Source organism: Diceros bicornis, chromosome 5, assembly GCF_020826845.1.
Source record: "Diceros bicornis minor isolate mBicDic1 chromosome 5, mDicBic1.mat.cur, whole genome shotgun sequence".
Classification (NCBI taxonomy): domain Eukaryota; kingdom Metazoa; phylum Chordata; class Mammalia; order Perissodactyla; family Rhinocerotidae; genus Diceros; species Diceros bicornis.
In genome coordinates, this window is record NC_080744.1 from 95,150,360 (window position 1) to 95,168,365 (window position 18,006).

At 45.0% G+C, this 18,006-nt stretch overlaps 1 protein-coding gene across 4 annotated transcripts in view; it reads right to left on the reverse strand.

The window, feature by feature from the left end:
- CPEB1 (cytoplasmic polyadenylation element binding protein 1) overlaps positions 1–16,020 on the reverse strand; it is a 112,002-nt gene extending 95,982 nt beyond the window's left edge. For all 4 annotated transcript variants that reach the window (XM_058542540.1, XM_058542538.1, XM_058542539.1 and 1 more), the window contains exon 1: positions 15,942–16,020. In XM_058542540.1, the coding sequence (XP_058398523.1) occupies positions 15,942–15,956 (15 nt within the window). In that variant the 5' untranslated portion in view covers positions 15,957–16,020. The remainder of the gene's footprint in view (positions 1–15,941) is intronic.
- Positions 16,021–18,006: the final 1,986 nt, after the last annotated feature.

The following is an 18,006-nucleotide window of genomic DNA, read 5'->3' on the forward strand; positions in this document are numbered from 1 at the left end:
TAAGCAATGAAATATTGGCTGACAGACTGAATCTTCTAAGGGGAGTCTGATATCAGTTCTATTATTCCCAATTACCTTGGGGAAAATAAACAAAAAACAGACCAAGTAAGGAAAGGTGCACTTAAAATCTTATAGCTGGTCACTTCAAAATAAAACCAAAAAAAGCCTGGCATCACTTTGTTTAACCTATTAAAATCCAGGTAAGCATGAGAACGACCAGAAGCATTTACAGTTTTATAAACTCTGCAGGATGGCCTTAAAGGGACAAACTTGAATCCCATATTATTCTCAAGCTCTTGAAAAGACCGGTACCCTTTGCAAGCTGTGAGGATGACCAGAATACACAGTCCTGCAAGGTCATTTTCCCAAGCTCTCCAGAGAGGCACCATTGAGAATGGTTAAATTCACTGACACAAGGCCCTTTTTACAACTGTAGATTTCTAAGATGATTCTCAACCTCACTAAGGCAACTTCACAAAGGCTAAGATACAAGCATTTACAATCAATCTGCAGATCTTATGGCTACATACTTCATTCATTCACTACCTAATAAATGTTAACCTGCTATCTACAGTGAGCACCCTAAGGGTAAGCAGATTAGACAGAGACTCAACTAAAAGAAATTACTGAAGTCTAGAAAGGGAACTAAGACCTGATCATGCTGTACACAAGCACAACACAAGCTACAATGTGCTGTAAATATACATTGTCCTCTAAGCTGAGGAGGAAGAGAATGTGCCTGGAAGTGAGGGTAAGAGGAAGGTCTGAAGAACACAGAGAACAGAGGAGAATTATCAAAAGTGGTCCAGTGTAGTAGAGCATTAGATACAGGAGAAGAGAGCAGACTGGAAAGAAGGCCTCATATGCCAGGTTAAGGAGTCAGAATTATCTTCTACATCAGAGGTTCCCAAACTTTAAAAGGCCTCTCTTAATGTACAAAAAATAACCTAATTTTTATTTACTATAACAGATGTGCTATATATATGGATTCTCCGACCTGGCCAGGCTTAAATGCAAATAAATGACAACTGCATGCAAGTCTTGGGAGAAGACCACAAGCAACTACATGGAAGATGCAAGGCAGGAGAACCAGAGAGGAAAGTGCCATAGTAGTATAGGAGGAAGATGCAGACCTGGAGCCCTTCTGGGAGAAACTTGCTTCCCTAGGAGGAATGGAAAGTCTAAGAATCTTACCATCTCAGGCAGCCTGAAAAAATTTAATTTAGAAACATGCCTGGCCAACTCTGTCCCACTCTCAATCCTGCCAGGAACATACACCGTAACCTTCAAACTCAAGGCAAATGATATCTGGAATGCCTCCCTCCCTCCCCTTCTCTCAAGTATACCAAATCAGAGACTAGAGGACTCTGTGTGACTAGAACAAAGGTAAATGAAGTGTTCAACATATACCCCACACTGCTTAATCACATCAGTAAGTACCAATGGTTTGCTTTCAGTACCCAATCTGGAAGAAAAAAAAAAAGATCAAAGCCAGAAATGACAGATGGGGAACAATCTACCACTTATGTGTACATAGGGATAAAAGTAATAATACTATCTCATAGGGCTTTTGGTAAATTAATACACATAACATGCTTGGCATAGTACCTGGTACATAATTATGTGCTGAACAAATGAATGTTGGCTATCAGTAGTATCATTATTATTACACCAAGGGGTCAGAGGCCACCACAGGGATCCTTGAAGGAAAGAATCTATTTGCTCATTAAAGGAGAAAAACATACTGAAGACCCAGGTCAACTATTCCTTTGAAGACCCCAGGCCCTTCCATGCCTAATCTTCCCAATCATTTGATTTAAAAAGATTAAGACTAAAGACATGATACAAACTAAACTCTCTAAAACCTGAAGCTACTATAGAATATAGTGATCCTTTTGAACTCTCCAGTTAAATGAATTCATAGTTTCTCATTTTCAAAACAGAAACCCTCTATTCACCCCTATATTACTCTGTATATTCTATCTTAATTTTGATCAAATTACAGGTCTGAGATCATACCTATGCTTTATCATAAGTAAAACAGTGTTTTTCATGGTTATGCTATTATTGCCTGATAGCTTTACTGTTATTTTTGGCATGTTTTGCCATAAAGTGAGATCGTTTGCAGCTTTTCTTTTTCTTGACATTTTGTCTTTCACCATGGACAGGAAAGTAGGCTTTAAGACAGATCATACTTTCAAGAGAACGCAAAGCTTAACACTACTGAGAATCATGGATCAACAGGAAGAATTACTTAGAAATGCGAGAAAAGAAAAACCATAATTCTTACTGTTAACTAGCTAAACAACGCCTCAAGATAAAACTAGTTATAACTACTTATTGTCAGAAAGAATGGTTCATGAGGAATCTCCGCTAATACAAGCTGCTTTACAGCACGTCTCCATTTTCCCCTCTCACCAGATGAGCGCTGACACTCCCATCATGAAACAGTGGCTTCCTACAGCAAAAACCTTCAACTGGGAGGGGAGACCATAGTCTGAAGAAAGCATTCCCCTTTTCCAAACGGGAAGAATCTGTGAATCACTGTTTCACAAAGCAGAAAGAACACATGCTTTGGAGTACAAATACTCTTCTTTGAGCCTTGGTTGCCTCAGGTGTAAAACGGAGTACCAGCTATTCTGTAGACTTTGTAGTAATGAGAGATACATAAAGTGCCTGAACATGCTCAATAAATAACTTATTAGTGACAGATGTCCCCCAATTCCACATACTTGATCAAATCATTGCTCCTCAGAGGTATGCTTTCAACTTATTCATCCTAGTCAAATTCACCAAGAAGCTTCTTTACTTGTTTAGCACCTAACTGGAGTCCTTTTTTTTTTTTTTTTGCAATTGTGGTTTGAAACTATCACTCATAACTCTTTAAAAATCTGAACCTACATCACGTAGCTATGTTTGCTAGTTAAGGAATGAGTGTAGGTGTACCTAAAATTGTATACTTATTTGTATGACAGAACAAATCGAGTAGTGCCTAATTTGGAAACCCCAGCCTTGCCTTCAGAGACTATACAACCCAGGATCAACATGGTGACAGGATGGCCATTCCTTTAAGTAAAATCCTGGTTTGGGGATATTTAATTATCATAAATGAATGCCAACTCTACCGTCTCTGGGTTGATTTTTATTCAGTTTGCCTTTAATCAACAACACAACACCTACAACGCAGACCCTTGAAAGACTACTGCTGCTAATCCTCTACTATGCATTCATCAAAAGCCAGGTGAAAGATTTACGGAAGACTGTCTAAGGGCACACAGTTTATCTACTCCTCCAGATGGAGTTTTAAACCTAGGGTCCATGGATCGGAATCTATGGAGCCCCCAGCAAAACTGTGTTCACACTAAAACTTTTTCTGAGAGTAAGATTTTCTAATTAATCAGATACCTTTTAGTTAAAAGCATTGGTCTTGAACAATTAGATTTTGTTTTTAAATTAAGACACGGCAATAGAAAGTAATATATTTCAACGCCCCCAAAGAACTGGTTCTGAGATGTACTTTGGCAGTTTGCCCTTAGTTTATAGCAAGTTATAATAAAGCTGAATAAAACCTCTAGAGCATTTACACTCTGGATTTTGAGGAGACCATGTACTACAATTTTGAACAGCCCTTACATGAACACCCACTTAGAAAATATCATTCAGACCAAAGATTAGGAAACGCTACAGTTTCTCCTGAGGAACTGATATGTTTTCCTTAAGTTCTTTATGAAAGAACTTCTAGCCAAACTTCTAATCTTCTAGCCAAATTTCCATGTTTGCTTTGGTCACCTGCTCACTCAAAGCCAAGTTTTTGGTTGAACCTGAATGACTCTACAGTTGTTAAGAAATACTTCTCTATGTTTAACTCTCTCCTTGGTCCTTACTTGTCCATTCTTAACTGAACTTCCACCTCAAGTCTTCTGTGTAACAACGCAAGAAATAAAAATTTATTAGGTTGGTCCATACGAAATCGTCAATATTCTACCTTTTGCGACCAACAAAATGGCAGTTTCACACAGTTCAATCTAGTATTTCATAAATACTAAAAACCTGCTAGGTTAGATGTTGATATTGCAGAGACAGATAAAACATAATCCTCACTCCAGCGAGAATTAAAGTGGGAAAAAGAAATAAATCCAGTTAGGTAAGTGGAGATCAACGTAAGTACAAAATGCCACAGAAGAGGGGAGTAAAAATTAAGGTATCTGGAATAGTTTGACAATTTAGACTTTTAAGCTAGAGAATAATGATAAGGTAGAATTTCAATAAGCAAGTGTGAGAAAGAGCAGAATAGTTGGGCAGAGAACAAGCACAGAGTGGATACAGAACACACTAAATTTAAGGAAAGGAACTGCATTAACACGGCTGGACAGGAAGGTTCACCAGGAATAAGGGAGGTACGGTGTGCAGGTCCTTACCAACAGAAAGAGCAAGTGAATCCACAGCGAGATACAAGATTCAAAACATCACCTTCTCTTCCTCCAGATCTGACTTTCCTCTCTCTTCTCCACTAGTTCCTTCCCATCAGTCCGTAAGTACACTCAAGGTTCTCACCTTAAAAAACCAGCACATCTTCCTTGACCTAAAACATCCTTCCAAGCCACTGCCTTCTTTCTTTTGCTCTACTACCAACCTTCTAGAAAATATGCTATCTTTACTTCTTAACCTCCTGTTCATCCTCGCAACCCACAATATCCTGCCAACACGACTTCTTTTCCCCAAAAAGACACTACACAACTGCTCCTAAATTAATGACTTCATAGTTGCCAAACACAACCCATACTTCAAAAGTCTATCTCACTTGGCATCTTTGGGTATCTGATCAACGACTCTCCAGTCATTTAATTCAGTACATGTAATGCCCAATATTCCTTTTACTCTATAAACTTAGTCTGGAGAAGGAAATACTACAATTTCCAGGACAGGTTTATGAGAACATTAAGGGAATATTTAACGCCAAGACTGCTCAAGAATATCTAAAACACATGGTCACTATAATTGTAGCTCTTCTCACATTTGAGAAGAGCTCAAATGTGAGAGCTCGCACATCTCTCAAATTGTTGGCTGTATGTACTGTTAGCTCTGCATATGATAAACTGTAACATCCTTCAAGGCCTTTATCTAAGCAGCACCCAGCATAATAACATCTGCTGCGTCTACAGACACTCAATACAGATACCATAGGAAAGGCAGACCCATATCACACTTCTTTCACAGATATTTTTACCACTTTAATCACAACCTCCATAAATGGTAGTGACTCCTTTCTTAAAGATTAAGACAAGATCAAAACCAATATTCACTCACCAATTCTCTCTCTTCTCACTGTCAAAGCTCTCGGCCACTCAAAGTCATTTCAGAATTTGGGGTTTTAAGTTTGGATCGAGACAATTCCACATGAACAAAAAACAAAGAACCCATGAACAATACAACCTGATGCTTGGGGACCCAAAGATTACAATTATGTTTACTGATTGCATTCTCATCCTATGCCAGGAGCCATTCTGGAGACAGGATAAATAAGACTGTCCCTGCTCCCAAGGAGTTAGTCTAATGGGAATACAAGCACATAAACAAGTAAGTTATACCCTATATTGTAAGCCCAATAATATACATAGAAATAAGGGTAGCAGGTAGGTAAAAATATTAAAAAGTTTTTGCCAATCAGGGATACTAGTTGTGGGGAGGGCATTCTAGGCAAAAGTAATGCCATGTACAAGGGCAAAGAAGTATGAAACAGCGCGATGCTTTTAGGCAACTAGAAGTACACTACTGCTAGAATTTTAAGTGCAAGGGATACTATACTTTGATCCAGCAGTTGCACTCATGCTCCTGTATGCAAGAGAAATGAACACATATGACTACACAAAAGCAGGTACAATAATCACAGCAGTTTTATTCATTATAATTGAAATCTGAAGAGAAACAGAAACTAATGCCTGTTATATTAGTGGTCCCCAAGACCACCCCAGATTTGATGATTCAATAGGAGGACTCAGCATATAGCTGTACTCAGCACATATGGCTAAGATTTATTATAGCCAAAAGATACAGAGCAAAACCAGCAAAGGGAAAAGGTGCACAGGGCAAAGTCTGGGGGAAATCAGGCACAAGCTTCCAAGGGTCCTTTCCCAGGGGAGTCACACAGGCCATGCTTAATTCTCCCAGCAACAGGTTGTGACAACATGTGTGAAATGTTGCCAACAAGGGAAGCTTGTTAAAACCTGGCACCCAGGGTTTTTATTAAGGGTTGGTCACATAGGCAGCCTCTGCCTGGAATACACCAAAATTTCAGACTCCAGGAGGAAAGCAGGTGTTCAGCATAAATCATATTGTTCATACAGTTTAGGTATATAAGTCATTCTTACCAGTTCTGGGAATGGTGGGAACTCAAAATCCAAGTTCCCAGACACCAGCCAAAGGACAGTAGTCAGGCCTGCTATGTTAGCTCTTTTCTGAACACCCACGGCAGAAGTATGGATAAAGTGTTCACATCTATAATGTCTGTAAGATGGATGATTATTCATCTGTAATGTAGTACTCCACAGCAATAAAAAACTTGTGAACTACACTGCAACTTGTAGAAATCTCACAGATACTAAATTAAGTGAAAAAAAGCTAGACCCAAAAGAATACATGCTAGGTGATCTCATTCATAAGTTCAAAAACAGCAAAACCAATTGATGACAACACAAGTCAGAATAGTTAACTCCGGTGAGGGGTAGGGATACAGAGTGGAAAAGGGCACAAGGGAAGCTTATGGAGTGTTGGACATGTTCTGTATCTTGATCTGCATCGTAGTTACTTAGAGAGATATATATATATACACACACAAAAATTGATCAAGCTATACACTTACAATTAGTGTCTCTTATTATACATCGTATGTTATCCCTCAATTTTAAAAAAGTTCAAGGAGTAGACAAGTAGGGCTCAAACTCGGCCACTAAGTTGAAGCCAGACCATAACGGGCTTTGTAGGCTATCACTAAGGAGCTTGGCCTTTACTCTGTGGCAGTAGTTCTCAAAGCGAGGTCTGTGGACCCATGGCGGTCCCCTAGATCCCTTCAGAGATATGGAAGTTAAATTATTTTCATAATTCTAAGATATCAGTTTCTTTTTTCACTCTATGTTGACATTTGCACTGACAGTACAAAAGCGATGGGAATAAAACTGGCACCTCAGCAGGAATCAAGGCAATGCCAATAAGCTGCAGTAGCAGTTATTGTCTTCTTCATGCTACGCATTCCCAGAAAAAGCCAGATTCACTAACAAATGTCCTTGACTAAGCAGTAAAAATTTATTTTACTAAATCTCAACCCTTGAGTACATGCCTTTAATATTCTGTGAGGCAAATGGGAAGTAAGCGTAAAAGCCATTTGTTTCGTATCAAAGTATGATGACTGTCTCAAGGAAAAGTACTTATGTGATTAAGTTTCAAGAAGAATTAGCCTTTTTTCACAAATCATCTTTTTCACTTGAAAGAACAACTGACATACTATGGTTATCAACTTTGGGTATTCTGCAAACATTCTCTTGAAAACAAAGTAAGCCAGCTGTTTAAAAAAAAAACAAAAAACAATAACTGTATTTGCTGCCAATAATAAAATTTGAACTTTGAAGAAAAACATCTGAATTCTAGAAAACCTTTATTTGCCATCACATGAACCTGACACCTTCCTCAATACTTTTCTGATGAGACTGGTGGTGCTATTAACTAGTGTGTCAACATTTGCAATACTGCATAACTCAGTGAACCAATATTTGTCAAATGATTAAAATATGATGTTACAAAATCAGGCATAGGTAAATGATCCATCCAAAGAGTGCAAGATAGACCAGTGCATTTTAATGTAGCAGAGCATGAAGAGTACATCCATGTGGCTTCAGATTCCATGTAGCAACTAACCTTTAAGAACTTACCACTTGTTGAGTTTGATGTAGTATCAAAGAGGAATAGCCACAATTATTTAAAAAGGCTATTGAAATATTCCTCCTTTTTCCAACTACATATCTGTGAGAGGCCAAATTTTCTTCATATACTTCAACCAAAACAACACGTGGAAACAGACTAAATACAGAAGTAGACAGGAAAATCCACCTATCGTCTATTAAATCAGATACTAAAGAGATTTGCAAAAACGTGAAGGAATGTTCACTCTTACACATTTTTGTTTTAGAAAATATAATTACATGTTAATATGTAATGGATTTGCTATATTTAAATGATTAATGAATAAATTTACTTTTTTCAGTTTTAATTTCTAACAGATAAATATTGATAGATATGATCCGCATGCACAAAAGCTTTTGAGGTCCTCAATAATTTTAAGAATGTCAAGAAATCCTGAGATGAAAATGTTTGAGAACCACTGCCTTATGGAGTAGGTAATCAGATTTGTGCTTTTCAAAGATCTTATCGCAGCAGCCAGGCAGGAATGCAAACATCCTGAAAGGCTAAGAAACGTCCATAAGATTTGATAGGGCACAGGGAACTTGGTAAAAAGAGTTTCAGAATAACATGTGTGAGAAGGGAGACGAGCATCTGATGCCAGATCTCAAGGGTTTAAGAGACGAGTCAAATGCGAAGCAGTCAAGATAGAGGGGTTACTCTGTACAAAAGCTTGATGGGGAAGTGAAGGAAAGCCAGTGAGGCTGGCTGCTAGAGGAGGTGTTGTATTGAGAGGTCTAAACGTGGGGGAGAGGTGATCATGTTTACAGAGAGAGGTGAAAGGTGGGACAGGTCCTGAGGCTGTGAGAGAAGATGGACTCCAAGGCACAAAACTGCGCTTTGAATAGGGAGAAGAACATTCCTTCAATAACTGGAGAAAAGGATAGTAATGGAAGCTAAGCCCAATTGGAGAGGGCAAGAATAGGGCCTATATGACCAATTGGCCAGAGCCTTCAGTTTCTTTTGTTCCGCATGAGAATTTATGAGATTGTATCAGTCACACATCACAAAGAAAAACACGTGCTTAGAGAAATTGGAAATCTTGCTCCAAGTCAACCAGTTGAACAGAGCACTAGGACTCAAATCAGGATCCCAGACTCCAAATCTCCTTCCTTCTGCATCAAGGCAGCCTGACAAACACTGAGGAGGAGAGGAGATAGAGACCAGGTCAGGGAACTGCTCTGTGACAACACTGAAGCTGTATGGGGAGTCTCTTACAAGGGCAGGGAAATACTGCTCTCAGGGCTTCATCTGAAACATTTAGAAGCTTTAGCATTAAGAGACCTTCACACTCTCAGGCAGGACAATATGAGCAGGAAAGGCAGCAGGATGGTAGAGCTGGCATAACCTCCTGACCAGCAGAGCTAAATTCAGCCTCTTTAAATCCAAAAATCCAAGAGACATTTGAATTTCATCTTAAACCTCCTGTATTTAATCAAGCAACATCTCATTAGTCATTCCCATGCTGGAGGGCAGGGTGTGGAGAAAGGATCTAGGAAAAGGCCTGCTCATCCAGAGCTTACCACTCAGCCTGGGAGATATAACTATCCATTAAGACCCAAAGACCAAGGGATATGGTCTGGAGCAACAGGACCACTAGTACATGGAGCTCCACACAGAGTGGTGGGTGTGAACAGGCAACAACAACTGAGGAGGAAGGTGGAAAAGGCAAATTGAAAATATTCATCCAAGGGAGACATGAACTAGCAGTAGCAATGGGAATGGAGAAGGAATGCAAGGATACAGGGCCCAAGGGAGCCAAAGAGATCACATTAAGGCTTTATAGCTACAGAAATTGGGAAGAGGTTTCCAAAGGAAAGCTACAAGTATGTATTTACCCAGCATCCTTCTGTACTGGGACCTCTAGTAGTAAAAAATTAAAAACAAAAACACCCACACACAGTTCTTTCCCCCAAGGGGACACCAGAGTCTAGTTGGAGAAAAACAGACTAATGGGATGGAGGGGATAGAATTAGATTAGCCCCAGGAGATGAGGAAAGGGAAGAAATTGGTTCTGTTTTTAGACCCGCTGGGTTGAACACACCTCAGATAGATATATTCATGTAGGCCAATGAGAACTATGGGTCTTGAGAACAATCAGGGCTAAGGAGCTCAACCTAAAACTTGATCAAAGAGAGAACTGGTGCTACAGGAATACACGGGCCCTCTGTGTAAGAGGACAAGAACAAGCCAACAGAATGAACCACAGGGAATATGGCATTCAGTGGGAGGAGGAAGCCTGTAACTGCCAGGACAAGAAAAGATCAGACAGAAGTAAGGAAAATAGTAAGCCATTGACTCTTACGAACCAAGTGGAAATTTTAGTAAATGAGATAATCAGAGATCAGTATAGCAGAGGTCAAGGTGTATGAATTCTAAAATAACACTAGTCTGTACATGAAGAGATCTGGGTTCTGCTTCCGGCTCTATCACCCAGTCACTGTATAAACTTCAAACAATCACTTTTCACTCTAAGCCTAATTCACCTTGTCCATGAAAATAGAGTCAGACATTATAATCTGGGCTTGGTGTCAACTCCAGTTATACCTGGGAGACAGAGAGGTCTCTAACACCTTTTGAGCTTCAAAACAACTCCAAAATTACAGCTTAAAAAAAAAAGTCTCAGGAGAAAGAGTCGACTCAGTAGACAGATGGTGTCAGAGCCAGGAGCACAAAGCCAGAATACAAAGAGCACAGGTGTTAAGTAGTAAGAGATTAAGCGTTCTGTCAAAAGACACAAAAAACGCAACCTGCCCCTCAAGGTAACTGCTTTCCCCTAACAGAGGAAAGCTACTCCCACATCCTTATCAAAGGAGACTTCAGGTCATGGTGCTCAACACATCAGGATGGTACATATATCAGCATACTATGCACGCCAAGGAGAAAGAAACCAGTAACACTATTATAGTCAAGTTACTCCCAGAATCAATAGCTACATGCAACTGTGACCCATTTTTAGCACACAAATCAGTCTTCAGACCTGCCCTCTGGGAATTCTCCAATTACCTCAAGGCAAGTCATCACAAAATGCCTTCAAAATCAAATCAAAGAGTGTTAACTCACTATAATCTAAAAGGGTACCTAGAATTCAAAGATCACCCATGCCTCAGTGTTCTTCTATGCCACTGAAAGCAAAGCTCAATCCCATTTGGTCAGGAATCTCCCCTCCACGCGTTATTTAAAACACTCACATTATACATTAGGGAGGCAAAATAATCCCTAACTGGAGTCTTTTTAAATCCCAATAACAAAACTCACTGACAAGTACGTCTATAATGTAAATTTAACACTCTGAAATTTCGATACTGACTTTTTATGGAAAATCAGATAATTTTCCTATGAAAAATATGAAATAGTACATACATTATGCACCTTTCAGTTCAACCTTGTCAGCCAGTTTACGATAATAGAGAAATTCCTTGTTTTGGAGAATCTTATCTTAAACACAAAAACTTTCAACATTTGGAATCTGTGCTTACAGAAGATGACAGGCTCTCATAAGCAGGTATAACTAAAAACAGGCTGCAACAACAGCAGGAAAGACAACAAAGGGCATTTCCAAAGCTGGAACGTGGGGGGCAAAGGAGGTGAGGTCAGCGGTACCCAAAAGGCTCAATAAACACTGAGAGGATGCCATCAGCGCTTCTTGGTTTTAATTCAAACAACGGATAGAAGCAAAAATTCTTTATGTAACCTCCTCCACTCCAACTTCTAGGTCCAAGCCCCTTCCTACCCCTTACTCTCAATCTCAGGCTTTCTGGTAAGTTCTCTCCAGAGTCAGTACAGCTTACTACCTAGGAAAAGTAGATTTGCAGCACAGGATGGGATCAGCACAGCTCTTCCATAGGACAGAAAATAATTTGCTAGTTGATCCCATGATTCTTTTGCTGCCTCCACCACTAGCTACTGAAGACAACAACCTAAATAAACATTAATATCCGAGGTTGGTATGCATTCCTGTCCCAAACTTCAACCTAGAAGTACAAACTAATTAATTTGCCCTTTAAACAAACACGTAACAATTTTAGGGAATGGCCGTTTAGCTAAGAGACCTAAAACCAATGCATGAGAAAGTTCACACAGATATTACCTAACATATAAACATGAAAATACCAGCAGAGAGCTACTTTAGTCCCCTCACCCTTCCCCTCCATCCCCAAATTCACAAACACTGAACTCACAGCTGAGTGCTTGGCCTGTAAAGGTTGCTAGAGAAGCAGCTGGGGACAGGCAACATTTTCAAGTTTCCATCTTCCCCAAAACTTCCCAGATCACAGGTAAAAAAAAGCTATCTAGTTTGTATTTGAGTCTGTATTCTCACAGAAAAACCCCTTTAGCAAAGGCTCTTAACATGCTCTTTACAGCTTTATGCTTTAAATCCTTTGGGAATAAGACACAGAAATAAAGGTATGTATCCCTTTACACCTGCTGGAGTGGCTGTGTACACTGCTAGGAGTCCCAACAAGTTTTGCCCAGAATGAAACTCCAGCCCCTCATTCCTGGCACAGAGCTACCTCATGCCCTGGGAGCTTATTCCAGAAGATTTTACCACATACTGCTATAATTCTTGTTAATTCTTCCTGGAAATCCAAGAGACAGGATTACAGGAATTTCAGCTAAGAGAAAAAAGGTGAGAGTTAATAATCTCCATTCTACTTTTATAGGTGTTAAAACAATTATATAATTTCAAATTTGCCTTGTCTCAGAAGGAAAAAGTTACTGAAATTTTAACTGTCCTGAAAAAGGAAAATCTTTTGTGGAGAGTGTTGGGAGGGTCACCCCCCACAGTGGGAGGAGCCTGACTTCTCCAGACCTCTGGCTCTCTCAGGATCAGCTAACTGCTCTAACATCAGGGAACGATCGACACAGCACATTCCTCCTAACATCAACACTGCTGCACTAACGCTCAGAAGACCCACACTGACTTCCACAGCAGAGATCTCCTCCAATGCAGTTAACATTCATTTTGCCTATAAATGTGACCAGCCCATTGACCACTACGTTTCCATACAATGTACACTACCAATAACCCATTGACCCCTCTGACATACTAGAATACACATATCATCACACCACCAGAAAGACCTAGGTTCACACCCCGGTTTTATCACTTAACAGCCTAGTGACAATTTTTGAGCCTGTTTCATCATCTACAAAATAGAGGAAAAATCTAAACGGGGTATTTTAAGACAAAGATCCTAAACTAGCCCTCGAGTTGAATCTAATCTTCAGAGACACCTTACCTTTGGCCCTTACAGTCTTTAAGATTTTTTAATCGGTACATTTAAAAAATAGATTGGCAGCTTAACTAGGAAAAAAGTCAAAGATCCATCAACTCTGGGCCCACATTTTTGCATGGCAGCAACCAGCTACTGGCTGCTCCCTTTACAGAGACACAAATTCTGCAGCTCAGCAGGCACTACTCTTCTTTCCTTTCTCTCCTTTTACTCATTATGTTCCCTCAGGCCCCAGTAGGATTTGGATTCGCAACCCGTTTTAAGGATTACAAATAAAATAAATAGCTTGGTACCCCATGAAGATACTTATTAAGATACCTATTACCATTAGCTTGTTAACAAGCTTGGTATTGAGCCTGGAGTCTCACTGCTTTTATCATCTTCCTCCACTTTCTGCCTCATGGACGCTGGTGTACCTACCAAGTGAAACACAAGACCATAGAACCACTCTTATACCAAGTGCCTATGGCCCAACCCAAACCGCAAATGTTCCCATAATCATTCACCACGTCCATCGGCTCTCTAACCTCCTGCCTGCTGTACAGGCTAGCACAACTTCCCTTCCACACAGGAGAGCCCGGCCAGCCAAATATTTATAATACGACCCTTGGCAGGGGGAAAGCAAATATTTTTGTATTATAAAGACTGCCTTCCATACACGGTCGTCAACTTCCAAACTCTAGTTCTGTAAACTGAGCACGCACTGCCATTTAATTTAATTACTATTTAATTTCAATTAAATCACTGTGACAAAATATAAACTCTCCACCCATGTGCTCCGGGATCCAGTTCAGCTCAAAGCAAGCTCAGGGAGGCACGGTAACAGACCAGTGGTGAGTCCTGAACACGCCTCTCCTCAGGGGCCCCGACAGCCCCGAGCTCCCTCAAGCTCTAGGAGCAGAACTGCCTTCCACTCCTCCTTTCCCCACGATAAAAACAAACCAACGGGGAAAACAACCAGCAACCCGAGATTTCCAAGATTTTGTTCTGCCTGTTTGCATTTATTTTTATTTTTAACTCAGCCTATCTCCCTAGGCTCAAAGAGAACTCGAGCCTAAAGGTGCAAACTATCCTCAATAAACGCTTCCAGCTGGCACATGTCAGCACCGTCACCTGAGGAGCAGGCAAGAGCCAAGCGGTACACCTGTGCCTTCCAAGGAACCAACGCCGACCCACTGGCCCCTGGTTCGCGCACATAACACAGACCAGCAGTTTACTCAAGTGCCAGGAGAGGCGGGCGGCAGACGGTAGCCAGGGAGACCGAAAGAGGCAGGTGCCAGAGAAATGCGGCGCCAAGCGGAGGCGAGACGGCGGGGTTGGGGTGCAGGGAGGCCTGGGCGGGCGGCAACCCCGGTTTCTCAGCGCTGCTGTGGTGGCTTCTGCACCTCCGACTGTCCTCCCGAGAGCACATCTACCCAGGGCACAGTGCACAGGGCCAAGGCCTGCAGGGCGCAAACTGCCACCAAACATCACCCGCGCACGCACAAAACTGTGCCCTAGAAGCCCGGCGTCCGTGTGGATTTTTCCGGTTCCTTGGGCAGCCCTGAGCCCCTTACAAGGACTCTGGCCTTACCCAGGCCCTCTGAAAGGAGGCAGGAAAGTCAGGGTCGACTTGACCGTAGAGAACCCCCCGCGCGAGCAAAAGCCCCAGGAGGACGCCTGCAGGACAACCGAAGGTGAGTGACCCTTCCTCGGTCTGGGTCCCCAATACCCCGGGGACCGGGGCAGGCACGGGCCTTCCTGACCAGCATGCTGGCCGGGTGAAGCAACCGGCCTGGCCCCCCAGCCACTGCTCCGACAGTCCGAGCCCAGGGCGGGGCGCGCACTCAACCCCCCTCGGAGTCTGGGCACCGGCCGGGTCCCGGACTAAGAAGGGAATGACATACCAAGCCCACGTGCGCGCCTCTCCTCCGGCCCGGCCGCCCGGCGCCACCCAGGTGCGCTGCACGCCGCACCCCTTCTGTAGCCTGCAGGTCCCCACGCCCATGCCCTCAAGACCCACCTCAGAGCCGCAGGTCCCCCTAACGCGAAGCCAACTCGCTGGTGCCGGCCACCCGCGCACGCACGACCCCCACGTAGCCAACTTCGCCCCAGAACTCCGGCTCCGACGCTAATCGGACGTGTGAAGCCACGTGACCTCCCCGGGCTGGGGAAGCGCGCGCGGCCCGCACGAGGGGCGTGATCCCTCCGCCTTAAAGGAGCCGCGCCCACTGCCGTCGTGGCGCTCTCCGGCGCCCGTAGGCCCAGCGTGAGGGGCATCGCCGCCAGCAGCCCCGCCCCACCCCAGGCTGCCCGCCCCCGCCGCCCACTCCGTACGAAAGAGACGCGCTGGGGGCTCTGCGAGGCACGTGAGGTGCCAGCGCCGGCAGCCTCGGGTCTCACGTGCGACGGCTGTGGGAGAAGGAAGTGTTCCGGGAGCGAGGGCGCCCATCCGTCCGGTCAGCTCCCGCCTGGACAGACACCCGGGGCCACTGGGAGTCTGCAACGCAGCGTGGAAGCCCCACCGACCGCCCCCGGAGGGCCGAGGCGCCTTTAAGCCCAAAGGCCCTGAGTCACGAGGAGGCTCCCTACCCCCCGCCACACACCCCTCCACGAGGCCCCACGCCTGCAGGCACGTGACCCGCGCCCCGCCTGGGACTCGCGCGCACGGGGGCGGGGGACCGCGGACTCGGCCGAGGCTGCGCGCGGACCGTTAGCAGCCGCGGTCGGGCCCGCGGCCCCGCCTAGCCCCGGCTGGCGGCGGGCAGCTCTTACCAGCGAGAACGCCATGGGGCCGGCGTGGCCCTGCGGGACGCACCGGCCGGCGGGACGGCGCGGCTAGGGATACGCAGACACGTGGGCACTATTTTTGCAGCGAGCCGCGCACAGTGCTGCACCCCGGCCGGCTTATAAAAGCCGCGGAGCCGCCCCCCGGCCGGATGCGGAGCACCTGTGTCGGCCCCGCCCGGGGCCCCGCCCCCCCAGCAGGCCGGCCCGAGGGCTCCGCCACCCCTCCTCCCCGCCCCCCGGGCCGGGGGCCGCAGCCACACCCTGGGAGGCCTAAGGCCCAAGCACGCCACTCACTTAGTGATCCTGGTCAAGTCACTTGTCTCCTCTGGGCCTCAGTTTACCTCTCATGAAATAGGGCAGCTTTACGAGTCCTGTAGATGCGCTTTGTCAGTCAAGTTCTCTCTCGTGCCCACGCTCCTCTTCTTACAAGGATCCCTGCGGGGAGAGAGCCAGCCGTGCGCGCCCCAGTACGAGCCTGCGCCCCCGGGCTCCAGCAGGCGCTCTCACACTAGACCGGCTGTTCTGTGTGCTGGAACCGGGTGGAGGGCGCCGGCGTCCGGAGATTCCGGAAAGTTCCAAAGACATCAGAGGTCCTCTTTGGACCGCAGTTCCCTGGGAAAACCGCTTCCGACGCTCCTGCCGGCCTGCGATAGGAAGCTTCACGGAGAGGGGACAAGGGACAGGGCGGGGGCTACAGGGCGAGAGAGACCACCATGGGCCGGGCTGTTGTCAGGAGGGGCGTCCCGGGGTAGCTGGGCAGGAGCGGACCGGAAGCCCCAGGCAAGCGCAGAGGCGGAGATGGCATTCCAGGCGGGGAGACCAAGCAAAGGGGAAAGGGAGGACTGAATAGGGCGGCTCAGTCTGAGCGGGACGGAGGACGTGCTGATACCGCAGGAGGGAAGCCTGGGCCCAATTTCTGAAGCGCCTTTATTTTGCAGACAGCAGGGAACTATTAAGAATAATAAACAAGAGAATGGCAGTATCAGGTCTCTTTTAAGATGTTACTGGAGATTTAATAGCAGTTGGACAGAGAAAGGGGAGAAACAAGGGACTGGAGTGAGGAGGAAAGGGACCAGCATTTGTTGAGCATTACTAAGTGTTTTACAGGTGTTGCCTCATCATAATGCTATTTATAAAGCGCTATCTGTGCTCAAGGCTCCTCCTGGCAGTTGGGGAGACGGGGCTGCTGCTTTCCTGGCGGGCTGGCAAGGCTGGCCTGGACCTAACGGCTAAGGGGAGGGGAGTGAGTAACTCGAGGTTTCTATCTGAGAGAATGGAAGGAGAGGAAGTCAGTGGTCTAGCCTAGTGTTTCGGGAGGGTTAATGGGAGGAGGTGGCCAGGGTAAGAAGAGATGCTGGAGTAGAAGTCCCCAGGAGGACTCAAGAGTGACAGTGAGAGTTGGCCAGTCTCCATCCGCAGAATATCTCCATGCAGGAGCTTCTTTGGGTTGCTGAGGTCTTGGGCCGAGAGGGTGATGGCTACAGGGGCAGAGCAAGAGGGGGCCCTGGCATCCCCTAGCCATCAACTGCTCCACCCTCTCCCCCTTCAGAGGAGCTGCTTAGCCATCTGCCCTCCCTCCTCAAGATGGCCCATTCCAGCCACCCAGGAATACACACCCTCTGGTTCAGCTTCACTGGGACCCTCCGGTGCCAGGCCCTTCCTGGGGCCCTTCCTTCTCCCCCTCCAAGTCTCACCCTGGCCCACAAACAGCATAGGACAGCTGCACCGAGGTGGCATATCTTGCTTGCGCTCTCAGGGGGTGCCACACCCAGATACCTACAGTCCAGGAGCCAAGTGAAGGTGGGTGAGAGCAACAAGAAGGCCCAAGGCACATCTAAAAAGGCAGTTAGCTGATGGTCACTGCAGGAATGAGGTCCCAGCTCAAGAAGATCTTTCAAGACAAGCTGGAAATACAGTTTGCTTTTTTTAATGTGAAATCTTCCTAATTTTAAATTTGGTCACTAATTCTAATTAAAAGAGCCAAGCCCAGCATGTTCAGGGACCCCATGCAGCTCACTGGCTGCCAACTGGTGATCTTTTCCATCCCTCT